We start from the raw sequence: 19,722 nt of genomic DNA on the forward strand, positions 1-19,722 counted from the left end.
AGTAAATACTGATGCAAAATATTAGTTTAGGATCTCCCCTATCTCCTGTGGTTCCATGCATAGATGGTCTCATTGACTTTTAAGGGGCCCTATCCTCTCCCTAGTTATTCTTTTGCCCTTAATATACCTGTAGAAAGTCTTTGGATTCTCAGCTTTATTTGTTAATGCTTTCTCATGTCCCCTTTCCACTCTTAAGGAATTAACTTGATCCCAGCTGCCTCCTTTTTCTTGTCCAGAACCTCAGTATCTCTTATCACCTCGTGTTCCCTACTCTTGCCAGCCTTACTTTTCACAGTAACAGGAACATGCTATCCCTGAACTCTCATTATCTTGCTTTGAAAAGCTTCCTACTTGCCAGATGCCTTTTACCTGCAAACATCCTCTCCAATCAAATTTTGAAAACTCCTGTCTAATACCATCAAAATTGGTCTTGCCCAATTTAGAACTTTAACTTGTGGATCAGGTCTATCCTTTTCCATAAGTATTTTAAAACTAATAGAATTATGGTAACTAGTTCCACAGTGCTCTCCCACTAACACCTCAGTTACTTGCCCTGCTTTATTTCCCAAAAGGAGAGAGTTTTGCACCTTCTCTAGTAGGTCCATCAGCATATTGATTGAGAGTTTTCTTGAATGCACTTAACAAATTCCTCCCCCTCCAAACCTTAACACTATGACAGTCCCAGTCTATGTTACGCAAGGTGAAATACCCTACTATAACATTCTTATAGATATCTGCTATTTTCCTACATATTTGCTCCCCAAATTCCTGCTGACTATGTGGGGGCCTATAGTAGTACAATCCCATCAAAGTGATCTCCCTTCTTATTTCTCAGTTTCATACAGCTTCACTGGACGACTCTCCAGTAATATCCTTAGCACTGCCATGATGTTTTCCGTAAAATGCCATTCCCCCTCCTCTTTTTCCTCACACTATCCTTTCTACAGCATCTATACCTCAGAACATTGAGCTGCCAGTTTTGTCCCTCACTCAGTCATGTTTCTGTCATAGTTATGGTATGTTCTTATTTGTTCCCTATGTTCATCTGCCTTACCCGTTAGGCCTGTTGCATTGAAATAGATGTAGTTTAATTCATCTGTCTTGGCTGCCACGTCTATTTTAATTTGCTCTGTTTAACTTCTTTACCAGCCTCAATCTTCTCTTTTCTCGCCAATGATAAGTCTTCCTGTCAAAGTAACAAGTTCACATTATACTGAATTTTCCAAATTTATGTCTATTAGTTTAAACTGTCTTTATCCCTAGGCTCTTGATATCTTCTTGACCACGTTCCTATCTATTTTGATGTCCTTGACAAATTCCTCCACTATACATTAGGTCCTTTCATCCAAAGGATTCATGTACATTGTAAATAGCTGAGTCCCAGCACTGATTCTTATGGAATTTCACTAATTACAACTTCCTAATCTGAAAAAAACAGATTCACCCTGATCTGATGCTTACTGAAAGCTAATCAAGCTTTAGCCTTTGTTGCCCCCTACACTATATGCTGTTATCCTGTGTGGTAATCTTTTAATGTACAGATTTCACTTTATCCACCTTGCATCTTAACATCCTCGAAGAATTCTTGTTAAACACCCAAGACCTTTACGAAACCATGCTGACTGTTCCTGACCACATTATGATTCCTAAGTATTTGTCTATAATTTCCTTAATAATGAATTCTAACAATTTCTGTATGACTGATATTTGGTGAACTGGCTTATTGATTTCTGGCTTGTACCTTTTTTTTGCATGATCTATTTTCTAACATGCTGTGATCCTTTTTTCCAAAATCTGACCAATTTTGGAAGCTTATCAATACATATACACTTTCTGCATCCACTTTTATGATCCTCGAAAGCGGGTCATCTTGTCCTGGGGCCTTTAGCTCATAGATCCGCACTTCTCCCCTTCAAGCTAGATGTAAATGTCGATCATGGTCACTATCACTAGAGAGTTCTTCATGATGCGGTTATTGATTAATCTATCTCATTATGCATTACCAGGGTGAGAAAACCTGCTCCCTGGTTAGCTCTTTGATCTTTGTAAGAAATTGTCCTTTTCATTTTTTTAGGGTATCTTTGCCTGTCTGATTTGCACAATCTATATGTAAGTGAAAGTAGCCTATTCTTACATGAACAATTAACTTTTTCCTATGTACTTTCTCCATAATATAACTACTGTTAGGGCTGATAAATTACTTACACTAGTGGTATTTTAACTTACCTGTTTCTTATTTCTGTCCAAATTGATTCCTCATTTTGCTCTTTCAAGCTAAGATCATGATTTAGTACTGCACGATGACATCCTTAATCAACAGAGCTATCTACCATACCATCTTTACCAAGATTGCAAACTTCTCAAAGTGCCACATACCCTTAAATATTTAGGTGCCAGCCTTGGTCTCTCTACAGCCATTTACCTGTCATGGTTGTCAGGTGATGTATTCATTTCTGTGTAGACTAACAATCCAGAAGGGCTGAGTGTGTGTTGCTGGAAAAGCACAGCAGGTCAGGCAGCATCTGCAGACCTCACTGTCCCCAATTCAGAGAGGCCTCTTGTGATTCTACTTCAGAGCCTGAAAGCCCTAGTTCAAGTTCCACCTGTCCCAGAGGTCTGTCTGAACAGATGGATTCAAAATATCTTCTAACAGTTCATTCAGTTTGTTACGAATGCTGTGTGCATTCAGATGCATACCCTTTAGTTCCGTCTTTTTATCATTTTTGTAATCTCTGACCTACTCTGCTGATGCAGTTTGAAGTTTGTATGCTTTGTCCAATCCTGACACACCTTTGGTTATCACCATCCTGTTCTATTATTTTGTGGTTTTGTTTTGAATTACTGCGTCACCTTTTACTTTCAACTAAACAATGGGGCAATAGATAAAGCCCTTTCCAATGTCTGTGAAACTAGAAATTGATTTGAATGACTTATTAAAATCAATTTGTCAAAATATATATTGCTAATAATTATTTTTCTTTTTGCTTTCTTTTCTCAGCTATTAAATTTTTGATTGCTTCGTGGTGCTTCATCTTGCTCAGTAAGGTAAGCAGACTAGAATAACTACTCTGGTGGCTACAAATGCACCAGTTATTTAATTGTATTTTTCTCACTTTTCCAAATATATCTGGTGTTATACGGGGAAATACTGTATGGCAGGTATGAATTTTAATGATGAGCTGAACATTTATTTTCTAAGATAGAGATATTTTTAATTATAAAGAGAAGTGGTTTTCATCTTTGGGGTCACAACTTACCTCTTCACAGACTGGCTTCCACCTTCATCCGTTAAGATCTATATATGAATCCAGTTTGTTTCTCTAGTTCTGGATAATACTCATCCACCAGTAAATTGATATAATTGATATTTAATATCTAAACACAGATTTCAAATTCCTTAGCTATGGCGTTGAAGGATTTGTCACGCTTCAATCAACTATACAACAAGGAAAGTTGCACTTTACTTATGTATTGCTGGTCACAATTGATTAGATTAGATTCCCTATAATGTGGAAACAGACCCTTCAGCCCAACCAGTCCACACTGACCCTCTGAAGACGAACCCACCCAGACCCATTTCCCTCTTACTAATGTACCTAACACTATGGGCAATTTAACATGGTCAATTCACCTGACTTGCACATCTTTGGACTGTGGGAGGAAACCCACGCAGACATGAGGAGAATGTGCTAACTCCACACAGACAGTTTCCCGAGGCTGGAATCTGACCTGGGACCGCTGCACTGTGAGGCAGCAGTGCTGACCACTGTGCCATCATGACATCCTCTTTCATGAAAAGTTTCTGAATAGCCAAAGTTTTGCACGTAAAGAACAACTCAACTACTGCATCATACTGTCCTATCTGGATGAATGTGGCAAACACCTCACACACAGCAAGATCTAATAATAATTAATGTTTTGGTAATGGTATGACTTGAGAAGGATATTAGCCTGGACATCGGCAGAAGGAGGAAATAGTTTATATAGGGCAATTCTAGATCTTAAATACGCTGAAGCGTTTCATGTTTCTACATGTACTTCATTGTTGTTATTGCTATAGAGAAACCTACTAGCCAATTTTGTGTAAAGTAAGATTCCAGTACTGACTATGAAATATATGACCAAGTGTTCCTTTATTTCATGATGTTAGGAGAGCAATGACCATTAGCCAGATTGGTTGGAGAACTCCATGAGGTTTCTCCTAATGGCCGAATAGATCCCACCTTAGCAATTACAAACAATTGTAAAGTGATTACATATGCGTTCTGTCAATAACGCAATCAGTTCAATCATGTGATTGCATGAGTTTGATGTTTACCAGACATTATCACTTATTCTTTGGCTTTCACAATGCATCTTATTCAACCATATTTCAATACTACTGACTTCTGTACCTATTATTTATTCCTCCCTGTTTACAGGCTCGGGGCTTCTCCCTCTTCTTAAATGCTGTTGCTCCATAGGAATTCAGTTAAATCCTTTTAGTGTCTATTATATTTAAAACTTAATTATTTATATAGGCATACGTGATTACAGTCATCTGAAAGATCTTAACACTAATGTGAGTCAAGTTTTTTTTCTCTTCATCCCATATTAATTAGTAAACTTTGAATTAGCTTGAGAAAAGGGCTTCTGTTTGCTTCTGACTGATATCTCTTAGCAAAATTGTCTCTGCATAAGCAGTGGTTAGCTACATTTTTGTGTCTTATGATCCCGTTGTGTGACTTCTTTTTTACAAGACCCTATATCTTAGCTGGTTGCTATGATTTAGACTGTAAATGGCTGCTTCAGCTAACAATTAGCATTTTTTGTGTCAACTAAAAACTATAGGCAGCCATTTTATGTTAACTAAGAACCATGGGCAAAGAGAAGGAAAGAATAAAATTGTGAATATTGAAGGAAATGTTTGTTTACAGGGAGGAATGTATAGTGGATGTTATAAACTTTCAGAATGCCAGTACTCACCTTATTTAAATTCATTCCTCAGTTTTTATTTCATTTTCTGACCTAGGAAATGTCAAAATGAACACCTAAACATGCAAAGTATTATTTTCAAATCTAAAATATTTGTATCTATACAGTTTTCTAAATTGAATTTTATTGAAGAATAAAAACTTATTGTCTCCAATCAACATTGAAAATTATTTTTTAAACAGTTGGGATTAATGTTCAAAGTATTTTCTTGTGGCCTGTCAATATGCAGAGAAGTCCCTTAAAAGTATTAAGTGCACTCTTGATGCAAAGATATTTTCCACAACTTGCCCTAAATATCACCCTCTCATGCAGTTTCAGTCTTCTCTCAGGAAGAAAATATGTGTATGTTTTTTTAGAAATCTAAGTCTGACATTTTTGTGTTGTTTTTTTCTATTTCATCTCTAACTTTCTTCAAACTATATTCTTCTAATAATAGGTTTTCAGGGGGTAAGCAGTTACCTTTTAGGATAATCCATAAATTGCTAAATAATTTACTTGTTTCTCACATCAATTTATAAAAAGTCAGAAAATTATAAAATAAAGGTTAAAAAGGGGAGGCCTGGTTAGTAACCAGAAAGGGGATTTACAAAATGGAGTCAGTAGGCATTATTGAGATGCTGGTTGAATACTTTCTCTCTCTGGTAAAGAGATGCTGTATTATTTTGTCACTGGAAAGGTTCAGATTTGATCAGGAAAATTGGATGCAGTTGGCACAAAACATTGACAAGGAACCACGAACAGATGAGATACATCCAAGGATTTTGGAGATTGCAGGGAGACTGGCCATAATCTTTCAATCTTGCCTCGACTTCGAGGTAGAGAAAACTGGAAACTTGCAAACATCACAGCCTTTTTAAAGAAAGGCCAGCAATTACAAACTGGTCAGTTTAACATCAGTGGTGGTGGAGCATCTAGAAACAGTCAGTCAGGATGGAGTTACACAGCATCCCAGCTGATGGTCCCCCAGTTGCATACAGCCTACATGTACCACTGTCCCCACTCCACCCTAACCCTGTAATCCACAAACAGGATTGCCTGAGCAGACCCACTGTTTCTGCCTGTTCCTGCCCATAAAACTTATTTCTTCCTACTGCAATTCTATTTTTCTCTGCACTTGTGCATTCCCTGTCCGCTTGCATCTGCAATTCTTCTGAAGCTTTACACCAGTTCATGGGCTGTAACTGCTTCCTCTTCACCATGGACGTACCAGCCCTTTACATGTGGATCCCCCATAAAATTGGTTTCCAGGCTGTCTGCTTCTTCTCTGAAAGAAGGCCTGAGCTGTCCCAATTCGCCACTCTTTCCTCTCTTTCCCCCCCCACCAAAAGTCTGGCTGAGCTCAACCTCGATTGGGATAACTGTGTCATTAACTCCTCCCACTTTCCTCAGATTAAAGATGGTGGCCATGGATCCCTACATGAGCTCCCAGTTATGCCTGTCACTTTGGAGTATGTGGACTATTCCTTGTTCTAGTCCTACACTGGTCTCTCCACATAACAATCTTTTTAAAGGTGAAATTGTGATTAACTAACTTGTTAGAGCTTTTGAAGAGGTAATAGAAAGGCTTGGTATGAGCAACACTGATGTAGTGTATGTGGGCATCCAGACAGTGCCACACAACTGACTTTTGATGAAAATTGTATAGGTTATGGCATAACCGACACAGCAGAAACATGAATACAAAATTGACTGGGTGATATGAAACAAGAATAATGGTCATTTGATGTTTTTCAAGCTGGTGGAAGGTGTGTGGTGTTCCCAGGGGTTAATATTAGGACATTTGCTTTTCCTGATATATTAATCATGTAGATCTTGATGTAGAGGGGGCAGTTTTGAAAATTGCAGATGAAACGCAGCTGGGCAGAATTGTGAACTGAGGCACACAGGATAGAATTCCTGAAGGACATAGACAAGTTGGTGGAGTGAGAGGATAGGTGGCATCTGGTGCTCAATGCTGTGAAGTATAAGGTGATTTGGTAGGAAGACCATTGAATTTCAATGTAAAATAAGGTATAATTCTAAAGGGGGTACAGGAGCAAAGAATCAAGAACCAGAGGATACAGATTTGAAGTGATTTGCAAAAGAAGCAAATGCAAGGTGAGAAACATTCCAGACAATGAAAAGTTAGGGTATGGAATGCACTGGAAGCCTGGTGGGAGCAGGTTCAATTGAGACTTTCAAGTGGTATTGGCTGATTATTTGGTTAGAAATAATGTGCAAGGGCCTGTGGGACAAAGTAGGGGATTAGTCTTTGGTAATCATGCTCATTTGATGTGGCAATGTAGACATGATGGACCATAAAGCTTCCTTCTATGCAATAACACTTCTGTGTTGTTGTAAATGTAAAATTGTATTGTGCGATTGTGTTCTATAAGAATGTGCTTTGTCACAAAGTATTCTTTAGAATTCCTTCTTCTCTCCCTCCTATGTCAAGTTCTTTGAGCCCACAAAATCACTTCTTGCAAGCTGCACAACAGAACCAGCAGAGTTAATGGTGGTACAGGACAGTGGAAAACTTTAAGACAAAGGAGTAGAAATTAGGCCATTCAGCCCATCAGATCTGCTCTGCCATTCAATCATGGCTGGTAGGTTTTCAATTACATTTTCCCACTTTCTCCCTGTAACCATTGATCCCCTTGCCAATCAAGAACTTATCTATCTTTGTTTGAAATGCACTCTATGACCTGGTCTCCACAGCCTTCTGTGGCAATGAATTCCATAGATTCTCTGGCTGAAGAAGTTTCTCCTTATCTCCATTCTAAAGGGTCTTCCCTTTATTCTGAGGCTGTGCCCTAGGGTCCTCTCCTGCCATTGGAAACGTCTTCTCAACGTCCACTCTGTCCAGACCGTTCAGTATTCTGTAAGCTTCAACTAGGTCCCCTGTCATCCTTCTAACTCCAAGTATAGTCCCAGAGGCCTCAAACGTTCCTAATGTTAAGCCTTTTATTCCTGGAATCATTATCGTGAACCTCCCAGGCCAATACATCCTTAATGAGTTATGGGGCCCAGAATTGCTCATAATATTCTGAATGTAGTCTGACCAGAGCCTTATAAAGCCTCAGAAGTACATCCCTGCTTTTATATTCTACTCCTCTCAAGATGAATGACGATATTGTATCTGTCTTCCTAACTACTGTCTCAACCTGCAAGTTTACCTTAAGAGAAACTTGGACGAGGAATACCACATCCCTTTGCACTTCAGATTTCTGAATTTTCTTCCCATTTAGATAATCGTCCATACCTCTATTTATTTTCCTACCAAAGTGCATGGCCTCACACTTTCCCACGTTGTAGTTCATCTGCCACTTCTTAGCCTACTTTCCTAACCTGTCTAAGTCTTTCTGCAGCCTCCCCGCCACCTCAAACTACCTGCTCCTCCACCTATCTTTGTATCATCTGCAAATCTAGCCAGAAGGCCCTCACTTCCTTCATCTACACCATTAAAGTGTAATGTTAAAAGTTGTGGTCCTAACAGTGACCCTTGTGGAACACCACTAAGTCACCAACTTCCATCTTGAGAAGGATACTTTTATTCCCGCTCTCTGCCTTCTGCCAGGCAGCTAGGCTGTTATCCATGCTAGTACCTGGCCTCTAACACATGGGCTCTTATCTTACTCAGCAGCGTCCTATGTGGTACCTTATTAAGGCCTTCTGGAAGTCCAGATAGATAACATCCATTGACTCTCCTCTCCTAGTTCTAACCTGCTCATTACCTCCTCCAAGAATTCTAACAGATTTATCAGGCATGACCTCCCCTTGATGAAACCATGCTGAGTTTGCCCTGTTTACCATACACTGCAAGTATTCATAAATCTTCTCTTTCACAATGGACTCAAAATCTTATAACTGAAGTCAGGCTAATCGGCCTATGATTTCCAGTCTTTGGCCTATTCCCTTCTTAAACAGGAGGTTACATTAGTGATTTTAGAGTCCTCTGAGACCCTCCCTGACTCCAGTGATACCTGAAAGTTGCCACTAAAGCCTCCATTATCTCCTTCAAACCTCTAGGGTGTAGCCCATCTAACCCAGGCAATTTATCCACTTTCAGATCTTTCACATTTTTCTAGCACCGTCTTGGTGTTGGCCAGCGTACTTATCTCTGCCATCCAACTCTTTTGAATTTTAAAGGATATTAATTGTGTCTTCTACAGTGAAGACTGATGCAAAGTTCTTATGCAGTTCTCAGCCATTTCTTGGTTCCCCATTACTACTTCTCCAGCAGCCCAATGTTCACTTCTGTCTCTCTTTTTCCCTTTTATATATCTGAAGAAACTTTTACAATCTTTCCTAATATTACCAGCTAGTTGTCCTCTGACCTTTTGAAGGCTTCCCAATCCTCTGGCTTCCCACTGACATTCGCCACATCATATGCTTTCTCTTTTGCTTTTATGCTGTCCCTGACTTCCCTGGTCAGCCATGGCTGCCTCGTCCTCCTTTTAGTATGCTTCTTTTTCATAGGGATGTTTCTTTTTGCTGTGTATTTCAAATTACTCCAAAAACTCCTGCCATTGCTGTTCCACTGTCTTTCCTGTTAGGCTCCTCTCTCAGTCAATTCTGGTCAGCTTATGCCTCTGTAGTTGCTTTTGTTCAACTGTAATATCATTACATCTGATTCTACCTTCAACTTGTGATTGTGATTCAGTAGTAATAATTAATAGCAATGGAAGATGTAAATATATGTATCTAAGCAAAATGCATATTCAAGTGCACAGTATCTGAAAACTCTTGAAGAGCAAAGGTTTCTGATCTAGTCATTGAAGCTTAAATTTTGTTGTCAGTTACCACAGAATCCGTCAGTCATGGTAGTCTTTCTGTCATCTTCCATACACCTTTTATTTGTCACATCATGTAATTAATCTAGCAGTTGTCTTTTGTTAATTATGCTGAAGCTTCACACAATCCAGACATAGATATTTACAATGAGTGAATAGTTAACTTGTAATGTTACAAGTTCATACTTTTATTGCTCTGAGAAACTAATTTATTTTTTCACTTTTAGGTCAGTCGTCATATATTGAATTGTTTTCGAGAGCATCACGCCTGAGTGCAGTTGATCACTTTTATTCTACTACTTGCTGCCATTTCCCTCTGGATTGCTTGAATTGATGAAAACAGTGCATTAACCCATGAATAATCCAGTTGGTGCCAAACACACTGCCTGCATAGCTGTATAATAAGCCATATATTTAAACAGCAAGGGTGATAATCCTGGTTGTTGACACAAGACTTTGCCTAATTAATAAGTGTCTCTTTCAGGGAAATTTTGTATTTATCATTTGATTTCAGTATATCTCTGTCTGCTTTTTGTTAATGTGCCTGAAAATTACTGAATACTAAGTTTTTTTTATTATTGAATATATTGGAGACCTTTTTATAATCTCTTTTGAAGATTTTCTTTAAATTTTGTAATTGAATTAAGCTGGTACTATGCCAAATTTCCTATCCCCTAGAAGGGAGGAACATTTTGACATTTAAATATACTTGAGCATGCACAATCAAGTAATGTTTCTAAACCAAACATATAAATGCACATGTGTCACTTCAGTAGGTTCGAGCAAGTCTTCAGTTTTATTAGGTTTCTGCAGGACCAATTTAATATTAGCGGGTGATTGCATATAAAGACAAAGGTTTACAATATGAATGCTAGATGGGGTTACCTCATAGGAGTAAATTGGTGGTGCATACACTTTTTTTTCTTAAATTCTTAAACCAGTCTTGCCTATTGTTTTGCCAGTGATGATGTTGAGGCTTACTGTGCTACTATTAATTGGTCAAATCTTGAAATTATTTATATGAAATGGATTTGAAATTTCAAATGAAACTGACAGATAAGCACTGGCAAAATGGATGAATATGAAAGAGCAAATGTGCCCAGCTATTGCATATTCTGTAAGTTTAAATAAAAACATTATGGTGAAATGCTGGCTCAGCTTGACATGGATTGAATTTTAACATAGGAAGTTTGTATTAATGTATTTATCATTTATAGTTGAGATGAAATTTTGGATAATGTTTAAAATGTAATATTTCTTATCTTTTTGGTACAAGTATAAGAAATATATTGTGTAATGCAATTGCAACTACATAACTTTAGTTGCATTTTAGAGATCTTTGCATTTCTTATTTATAACTTGGCAATAATACCATATAGCAATCTGTAGTTGTGACAAAATATTGATGTAGTTGTAGATTGCATGCAGGCTTTTCTTTTAGACAATACTATAATCAGTTGCTAATACCTCTAAGCACGGTTCTCAAAACTTCTCTCACCACAGTGCCAGTCAGTGTTGCTCTAAAAGTGCATTGAATGCATCGGCTTTTGGACATACTTAATTTGAATACTGAAAGAGAATAACTAAAATTGTTTCCTACCCTTTTAGAGGAGGTATTTGATCTTCAAACCTCTTTCCCCAAACACACCTCTTGGATGAAACCACATGCTCTTGTATTGTTATTGGCTGCGCTTCTCTTACTTTAGAAGAGAGTCTGCACAAAAAAAACTTTGATTTCAGCTTTTTGTTTCATCTGAAATGTAACTTCTTTAATTATTAAACTTAACATTGAAAAGAAAGCTGGATGCTTGGTTTTATTTATATTTAAGTCAAGCCTTTGGGTGAAAATTGTGGCTTCTTCCCTATGACTTTGCTTATAATTGTAAGGCATGGCATATTGAATGTTCAGAAAGCAGTATCTCTAACTCCATTCCTTAGTTTATGTTGAGATTACTGAGTTCTGCTGACCTGACAACAGGACAGGAAGTAAAATGCAGTTGGCCTCCAGTGCCTGTACTCTGGAATAAGAAAGTGTTCAGCGCTTATGGTTGCGTTCGACCTGATATAGGTGAGTGAGGATACAAAGAAAAACACTAACTTCAGTTCTTCTCGTGTTTAACTGGAGAAAACGAATTCATCCAATATTGACAATCTGACAATGATGGTACGGGGTTGGGGGGGAGGTCAGGAGAGTGTGCAAAGAGAGGTTGTTTGTAAGAGTTCAGTATTATCTGTGGACTGCAACTTTTATAGCCTCTGTAGGCCAGGTTAGCAAATTGAGGGAATGGGATGTCATAGCAGCAGTGAATTTGACCCCCTCACCTAGCCCCACCCAAATGGGTCTGCCAACTTGATCCTGAGAAGACCAGAGGCTTCAAGTCTGGCTTCAGCACAGCATCCTTCCCTTTCACCACTACCCAATTAACAACCCAATGGTTCCCAATGCACTTTAAATAACTATAGGGTTAAACTTATACATTTAATGGTAGGGCCAGGGGAATGTTGTTGAACAGATGAAGACCTGGGGTGCAAGTGCATAGTTCCTTGAAAGTAGTATCAGGAGTTGACAGGTGGTGAAGAAAGCATTTGGCATGCTTTATTTCATTGGTCAGAGTATTGATTTATAGGAGTTGGAATGTCATGACTATACAAGACATTGCTGAGGCCACTTTTGAAGGACTACAACTTTGGTTGCCCTACTATAGGAAGGATCTTATTAAACTGGAGAGGGTACAGAAAAGATTTACCAGGATGTTGCCAGGATTGAAGGGTTTGAGTTATAAGGAGAGGCTGGAGTTTTCCCTGGAGAATAGGAGGCTCAGGGGTGATCGTGTAGAGGTTTATAAAATTATGAGATGCATGGATAGGGTGACTAGCAAAAGTCTTTTTCTGCAAAGTAGGGGTGTCTGAATCTAGAGGGCAATTTTAAGTGAGAGGGGAAAGATTTTAAAAGAGACCTTCGGGACAACATTTTCACAGGGTGTTGTGTATGTTGGAACAAACTGCTAGGTGAAGTGGTAAAGATGGGTACAATTACAAAATTTAAAAGACGTTTGGACATGTAAGTTGCTAGAAAAGGGTTTGAGAGATAGAGACCAAATGCAGACAAATGGGATTAGTTCAGTCTGGGAAACCTGGTTGATGTGGGTGTGTTTCCATCTGTATGATTTTGACCCTTTTGTGTACCAAACAGCATAAGCAGAGTGATAGAGAGACCTAAGTGATTTGACAACCAACAGATCAAACTTAGGATCTGCTGTCTTTCTACATTTAGTTATGAATGTTGGTGGACAACTAAACAATTCATAGGAGGATGTGATTCCACAATTATCACCATGCACCATGGCAGAACACAACACAGCACAACATAGCAGTGCAAAAGATAGATTGGTATTTCCAGCTGAAGATTATTGTGAATGTTAAAGAGCTGATCTACCTTGGACTCCTCTTGGGAGGGAGTGGTCCCAGCTTCATAGATGCCAGTCTTCAGCCAATTAGATTCACTTCACGTGATATCAAGAAAACGCTGAAGGCACTGGTACTGAAATGGTTATGGGCTCTGACAATATTCCAGCAAAAATACTGAAGATGTGTTTTAGAACTTTTCACTAGTCAAGCTGTTCCCGCACAGCTGTGGTACTGGCGTCTACCCAACGATGTGGAAAGTTTCCCAGATATGTCCCACACACTAAAAGCAGGATAAATTCAACCTGGTCAGTAACTGCCCTAGTATACTGACAATCATTAGTAAAGTGATTGAACGGATTATCAATGTTGCTGTCAAGCAGCATTTACTTAGTAATAACCTGGTCACTTCTGTTTGATTTCTGTCAGTGTTAGCTGCCCACCCTCGCGCTGTTTCCTGGATGGCTTTAGTTACTTCCCTCTTTAGTGTCCTATTCATCCACTCCACCATGCCTAAGCTCTGAGTGGTAGGGGACATGAAAGTTTGTTTGATTCCCAGCTACTTACAAACTTTCTAAAAACAAGAAATAAGAGCAGGAATCCGCCATTTGACTCCCCTCAAGCCTGCCCTCGGCCTCAACTCCTCAATATTTTAAAAGTCTTTTGTCTCCTTAAATACTTTGTGATCTAGCCTCCCCAACTCTCTGGGCTAGAGAATTCCAGACATTCACTACCCTCTGAAAGACATTCCCTCGTATCTCTGTTTTTAAATGAGTATTTCTTATCATGTAACTATGTGCCAGCTCAAGATTTTCTCTCAAGTGGAAACATCTACGCTGTCAAGTCCTTACAGAACCTAATAGATCCTCCTCCTTCTAAATTGTAATACATAAAAGTCTAAACTGTTCAGCAGTTCTCTAATTTAACCCCCTCATCCAGGGAATTAGCCAATTGAATCTTGCTTGAACAGTCTCAAGTATGTCCTTTTCCTAATAAAAGGACTAAAACTGAACACAGTACAGTGGGTGTGGCCTCGCCAGCACCCTGTACAGTTGTAAAAAGGCTTCCCTGTTCTCGAATTCCCTGAATTCTGTTTGCCGCCTTAATTACTTGCTGCAATTTAATCACTCCTTAATCATTCATCCTGTAAAAGGTGTTCCTTAATATTAATTCATTTGTAATAGAGTTCCTCATCTTTGGCTTACCTCTTCCACTATTATTCAAGCAGCATTCGTCACTGAACAGTCTTGTATGGGATGGGTTTCTACACACCCTTTAGATTGGTCAATAATAACTAAACAATATGTTTTCTTTCCCTGACTCAGTGGGTGGAGTCCTGTGAAATCTATTTGTGACTGCTCCCATGGCCCTTTGTCACACCAGCCCAGATCCATAGGTACCTATATGGGTCTTCCTGGGTTATATTGGGCACATACCAGGCATTGTTTTGCTACACCTCTTCCTGTTCCTTCCCACCATGAGCATCTGCCCATCCTCCATAGTATGGCCTCCCTCCCAATGATGTGTACATTTGTAGTATATTTTGAGGTTATTCTGAGTACAGTGTGGTGCTACTAACCTTTCCTTTCTTCACCAGATGTGATTGGTACTTTTACCACTACTTACTCCCATCACTTCTTCTTCTACATCCCTGTCAGTCTTCTAAACTCAAGGGTATACAAGCCCAGTCGCTCCATTCTTTCAGTGTAAGGTAATTGTGCCATTCCAGGAATTGACCTCATGAACCCAAGCTGCACTCCCTCAATAGCCAGAATGTCTTTCCTCAAATTTGGAGACCAGAACTGCACACAGTACTCCAGGTGCGGTCTCACCAGGGCCCTGTACAGCTGCAGAAGAACCTCTTTGCTTCTATACTCAATCCCTCTTGTTATGAAGGCCAGCATGCAATTAGCCTTCTTCACTACCTGCTGTACCTGCATGCTTACCTTCAATGACTGGTGTACAAGAACACCCAGATCTCTCTGTACTGCCCCTTTACCTAAATTGATTCCATTTAGGTAGTAATCTGCCTTCCTGTTCTTGCCACCAAAGCGGATAACCATACATTTATCCACATTAAACTGCACTGGATTACACCTCTTCCCACCCTATCTCTTGCAAAAATGCCATCCCGTATTCCCAATTTCTCCGCCTCCGCCATATCTGCTCCCAGGAGGACCAGTTCCACCAAAGAACACACCAGATGGCCTCCTTCTTTAGAGACCGCAATTTCCCTTCCCACGTGGTTAAAGATGCCCTCCAACGCATCTCGTCCATATCCCGCACCTCCGCCCTCAGACCCCACCCCTCCAAGCGTAACAAGGACAGAACGCCCCTGGTGCTCACCTTCCACCCTACAAACCTTCGCATAAACCAAATCATCCGCCGACATTTCCGCTACCTCCAAAAAGACCCCACCACCATGGATATATTTCCCTCCCCACCCCTTTCCGCCTTCCGCAAAGACTGTTCCCTCCGTGACTACCTGGTCAGGTCCACACCCCCCTACGACCCACCCTCCCATTCTGGCACTTTCCCCTGCCACCGCAGGAACTGTAAAACCTGTGCCCACACCTCCTCCTTCACCTCTATCCAAGGCCCTAAAGGAGCCTTCCACATCCATCAAAGTTTTACCTGCACATCCACTAATATCATTTATTATATCCGTTGCTCCCGATGTGGTCTCCTCTACATTGGGGAGACTGGGTGCCTCCTAGCAGAGCGCTTTAGGGAACATCTCCGAGACACCTGCACCAATCAACCAAACCGCCCCGTGGCCCAACATTTCAACTCCCCCTCCCATTCTGCTGAGGACATGGAGGTCCTGGGACTCCTTCACTGCCGCTCCCTCACCACCAGACGCCTGGAGGAAGAATGCCTCATCTTCTGCCTCGGAACACTTCAACCCCAGGGCATCAATGTGGACTTCAACAGCTTCCTCATTTCCCCTTCCCCCACCTCATCCTAGTTTCAAACTTCCAGCTCAGCACTGTCTCTTTGACTTGTCCGGACTTGTCCGACCTGCCTATCTCCTTTTCCACCTATCCACTCCACCCTCTCCTCCTTGACCTATCACCTTCATCTCCTCCCCCACTCACCCATTGTACTCTGTGCTACTCTCTCCCCGCCCCCACCCTCCTCTAGTTTATCTTTCCACGCTTCAGGCTCACTGCCTTTATTCCTGATGAAGGGCTTTTGCCCGAAACGTCGATTTCGCTGCTCGTTGGATGCTGTCTGAACTGCTATGCTCTTCCAGCACCACTAATCCAGTATCTGCCAAGCATTTGACCACTCACCCAACCTGTCCAGGTCACCCTGTAATCTCCTAACATCCTCCTCCCATTTCACCCTGCCACCCAGCTTAGTATCATCAGCAAATTTGCTAATGTTATTACTAATACCATCTTCTATATCATAAACATATATTGTAAAAAGCTGTGGTCCCATTACTGATCCCTGCAGTACCCCACTGGTCATGCCTGCCATTCTGAAATGGAGCCGTTTATCACTACTCTTTGTTTCCTATCAGCCAACCAACTTTCAATCCAAGTTAGTACTTTGCCCTCAATACCATGCGCCCTAATTTTGCTCACTAACCTCCTATGTGGGACTTTATCAAAAGCTTTCTGAAAGTCCAGGTACACTACATCTACTGGATCACCCTCATCCATCTTCAGAGTTACATCCTCAAAAAATTCCAGAAGATTAAACAAGCATGATTTTCCCTTCATAAATCCATGCTGACTCTGACCTATCCTGTTACTCTATCCAGATGTGTCATAATTTCATCCTTTATAATTGACTCCAGCATCTTTCCCACCACTGAGGTCAGACTAACTGGTCTATAATTTCCTGCTTTCTCTCTCCCACCTTTCTTAAAAAGTGGTACAACATTAGCCACCCTCCAATCCACAGGAACTGCTCCCGAATCTATCGAACTCTGGAAAATAATCACCAACGCATCCACGATTTCTCGAGCCACCTCCTTCAGTTCCCTGGGATGTAGACCATCAGGCCCTGGGGACTTATCAATCTTCAGATCTAACAGTCTCCCTAACACCAATTCCTGTCAAATATAAATTCCCTTCAGTTCAGGTCCTTCAGCCACTGTTACCTCAGGGAGATTGCTTGTGTCTTCCCCAGTGAACACAGATCTGAAGTAACAATTCAATTCTTCTGCCATTTCTTAGTTCCCAGTAATATATTCCCCTGTTTCTGTCTTCAAAGGCCCAATTTTAGTCTTAACCATTTTTTTTGCCTTTCACATACCAAAAAGAGCTTTTACTATCCTCCTTTATATTTTTGGCCAGTTTACCTTCGTACCTCATTTTTTCTCTGCATATTTCCTTCTTAGTAATCCTCTGTTGTTCTTTAAAAGCTTCCCAGTCCTCCGCTTTCCCACTTATCTTTGCTATGTTATACTTTTTCTCTTTTAACTTTATAGGTTTCTTAACTTCCCTCATTAGCCACGGCCACCCATGCCTCCTCCTAGGATCTTTCTTCCTTTTTGGAATGAACTGATCCTGCAACTTCTGCATTATACACAGAAATATCCGCCATTGTTCCTCCACTGTCATTCCTGCTAAGGTATTGCACCATTGAACTTTGGCCAGCTCCTCCCTCATAGCTCCATAGTTCCCTTTATTCAACACAAATATTGTCACTTCCAATTCTACCCTCTCCCGCTCAAATTGCAGATTGAAGCTTATTGTATTATGGTCACTACTTCCCAATGGCCCCTTCACTTCAAGGTCTCTGACCAATTCTGGTTCGTTACACAATTCCAGATCCAGAATTGCCTTCTCCCTGGTCGGCTCCAGCACCAGCTGTTCTAAGAATCCATCTCTGAGGCACTCCACAAAGTCTCTTTCTTGAGGTCCAATACCATCCTGATTCTCCCAGTCTACCTGCATGTTGAAATCCCCCATAACAACTGTAGTAACATCTTTGTGACAGGCCTATTTCAGCTCCTGATTTAATTTACATCTGACATCCAGACTACTGTTTGGGGGCCTGTAGATAAGTCCCAAGAGGGTCTTTTTACCCTTAGTATTTCTCAGCTCTATCCACACTGACTCTACATCATCCCCTGATTCTAGGTCCCCCCGCGCAAGGGACTGAATATCATCCCTTACCAACATGGCCACCCCACCCCCTCTGCCCGTCAGTCTGTCCTTACGATAGCACGTGTAGCCTTGAATATTCATTTCCCAGGCCATGTCCACTTGAAGCCACGTCTCAGTTATCCCCACAATATCGTATCTGCCAATTTCCAAAAGAGCCTCAAGCTCATCCATCTTATTTCTAATACTTCGTGCATTCATGTATAGTATTTTTAATTTGTTACTGCCCTCACCCTTCCCATCAACCCCTATTTCACTCAACCTTACAGCATGATCCCTTTCTGAGTTTTCCGCCTCATTGATACAGTTGTCTTTCTTGACTTCCCTTGTTCTAACTTTCCCTTCAATTTCCTTCTTAAACATCCAGTTTGTCCCCGCCCCTCGCTACTTAGTTTAAACGTAGCTGTGTTGCAGTAGCAAACCTACCTGCCAGAATGCTGGTCCCTAACCTATTAAAGTGCAAACCGTCTCTCTTGTAGAATTTATGCTTACCACAAAACATAGCCCAGTGATCCAAGAATTTAAATCCTTGCTTCCTGCACCAGTTCCCCAGCCATTCAAGTCCATTATCTCCCTGTTTCTGGCCTCACCAGCCCGAGGAACTGGAAGCAAACCGGAGATAACCACTTTGGACGTCCTGCTTTTCAGCTGTTTTTCCTAGTTCTCCGAAGTCCGGCTGTAGTATGTTCCTCCTCTTCTTCCCGACATCATTTGTGCCGACATGTACCACCACCTCTGGCTCTTCACCTTCGTCCTTGAGGATTTCCTGCACTCTGTCTGTGATATCTTTAACCCTGGCACCAGGAAGGCAACACACCACCCTTAAGTCCTGTCTGCTGCCACAAAAACCCCGGTCAGTTCCTCTCACTATGGAGTCCCTTATTACCACGATGTCCGACTCTTCCGCTCTGTCTCCACGCCAACCTTTGATTGACAGACCTGGCCGCCTCGCGGACTGGCAGTGTAATCTATCTCTACTGTTTCCAAAAGATTTAACTTGTTCCTGACAGGTACTTCCCCCGGGGTCTATTGCACCTGTCTCCTCTCTGCCTTCCTCATCGTCTGCTCTCTTCTGGTATGGTCGGTGTGATAACCTCGCTGAAGGTCTTGTCCAGAAAGATCTCGTTCTCTCGGATGAGCCTAAGGTCCTCGAGTTCTTTCATCAGTGCTGGAAAATGCTCTGTCAGTAGCTGAACGTGCACACACTTTCCACACTTATATGAGCCAGACACACCAGAGTCGTTGACCTCCCACATCAAGCACGTAGCACACTGACCCAGCTTGGCCGTCATGTCTTCACCCTCTTCAACTGTGGCGTAATCACTTCACTCAACCTCCTTGTCAAAGACTCCTGAGCTAAAGCTTCATCTTGAATCCACAGGAACTTCCTTGGACCTCTTTTTGGGGCAAGTCTGTGGACTTTTAATTTAGGTTAGAGGAGGAGGCCC

The 19,722-nt window shown here is 41.0% G+C and overlaps 1 protein-coding gene across 1 annotated transcript in view; it reads left to right on the plus strand.

Moving 5' to 3' along the window:
- The window catches only part of septin10 (septin 10), an 89,293-nt gene extending 77,748 nt beyond the window's left edge, over nt 1-11,545 (plus strand). Inside the window, exons 10-11 of the mRNA XM_072577532.1 lie at nt 2,999-3,045; nt 9,974-11,545. Of these exons, the coding sequence (XP_072433633.1) occupies nt 2,999-3,005 (7 nt within the window). The 3' untranslated portion in view covers nt 3,006-3,045; nt 9,974-11,545. The remainder of the gene's footprint in view (nt 1-2,998; nt 3,046-9,973) is intronic.
- Nucleotides 11,546-19,722: the final 8,177 nt, after the last annotated feature.

The sequence above is a fragment of the Chiloscyllium punctatum genome, chromosome 9, assembly GCF_047496795.1.
Source record: "Chiloscyllium punctatum isolate Juve2018m chromosome 9, sChiPun1.3, whole genome shotgun sequence".
NCBI classification, from domain to species: Eukaryota; Metazoa; Chordata; class Chondrichthyes; order Orectolobiformes; family Hemiscylliidae; genus Chiloscyllium; species Chiloscyllium punctatum.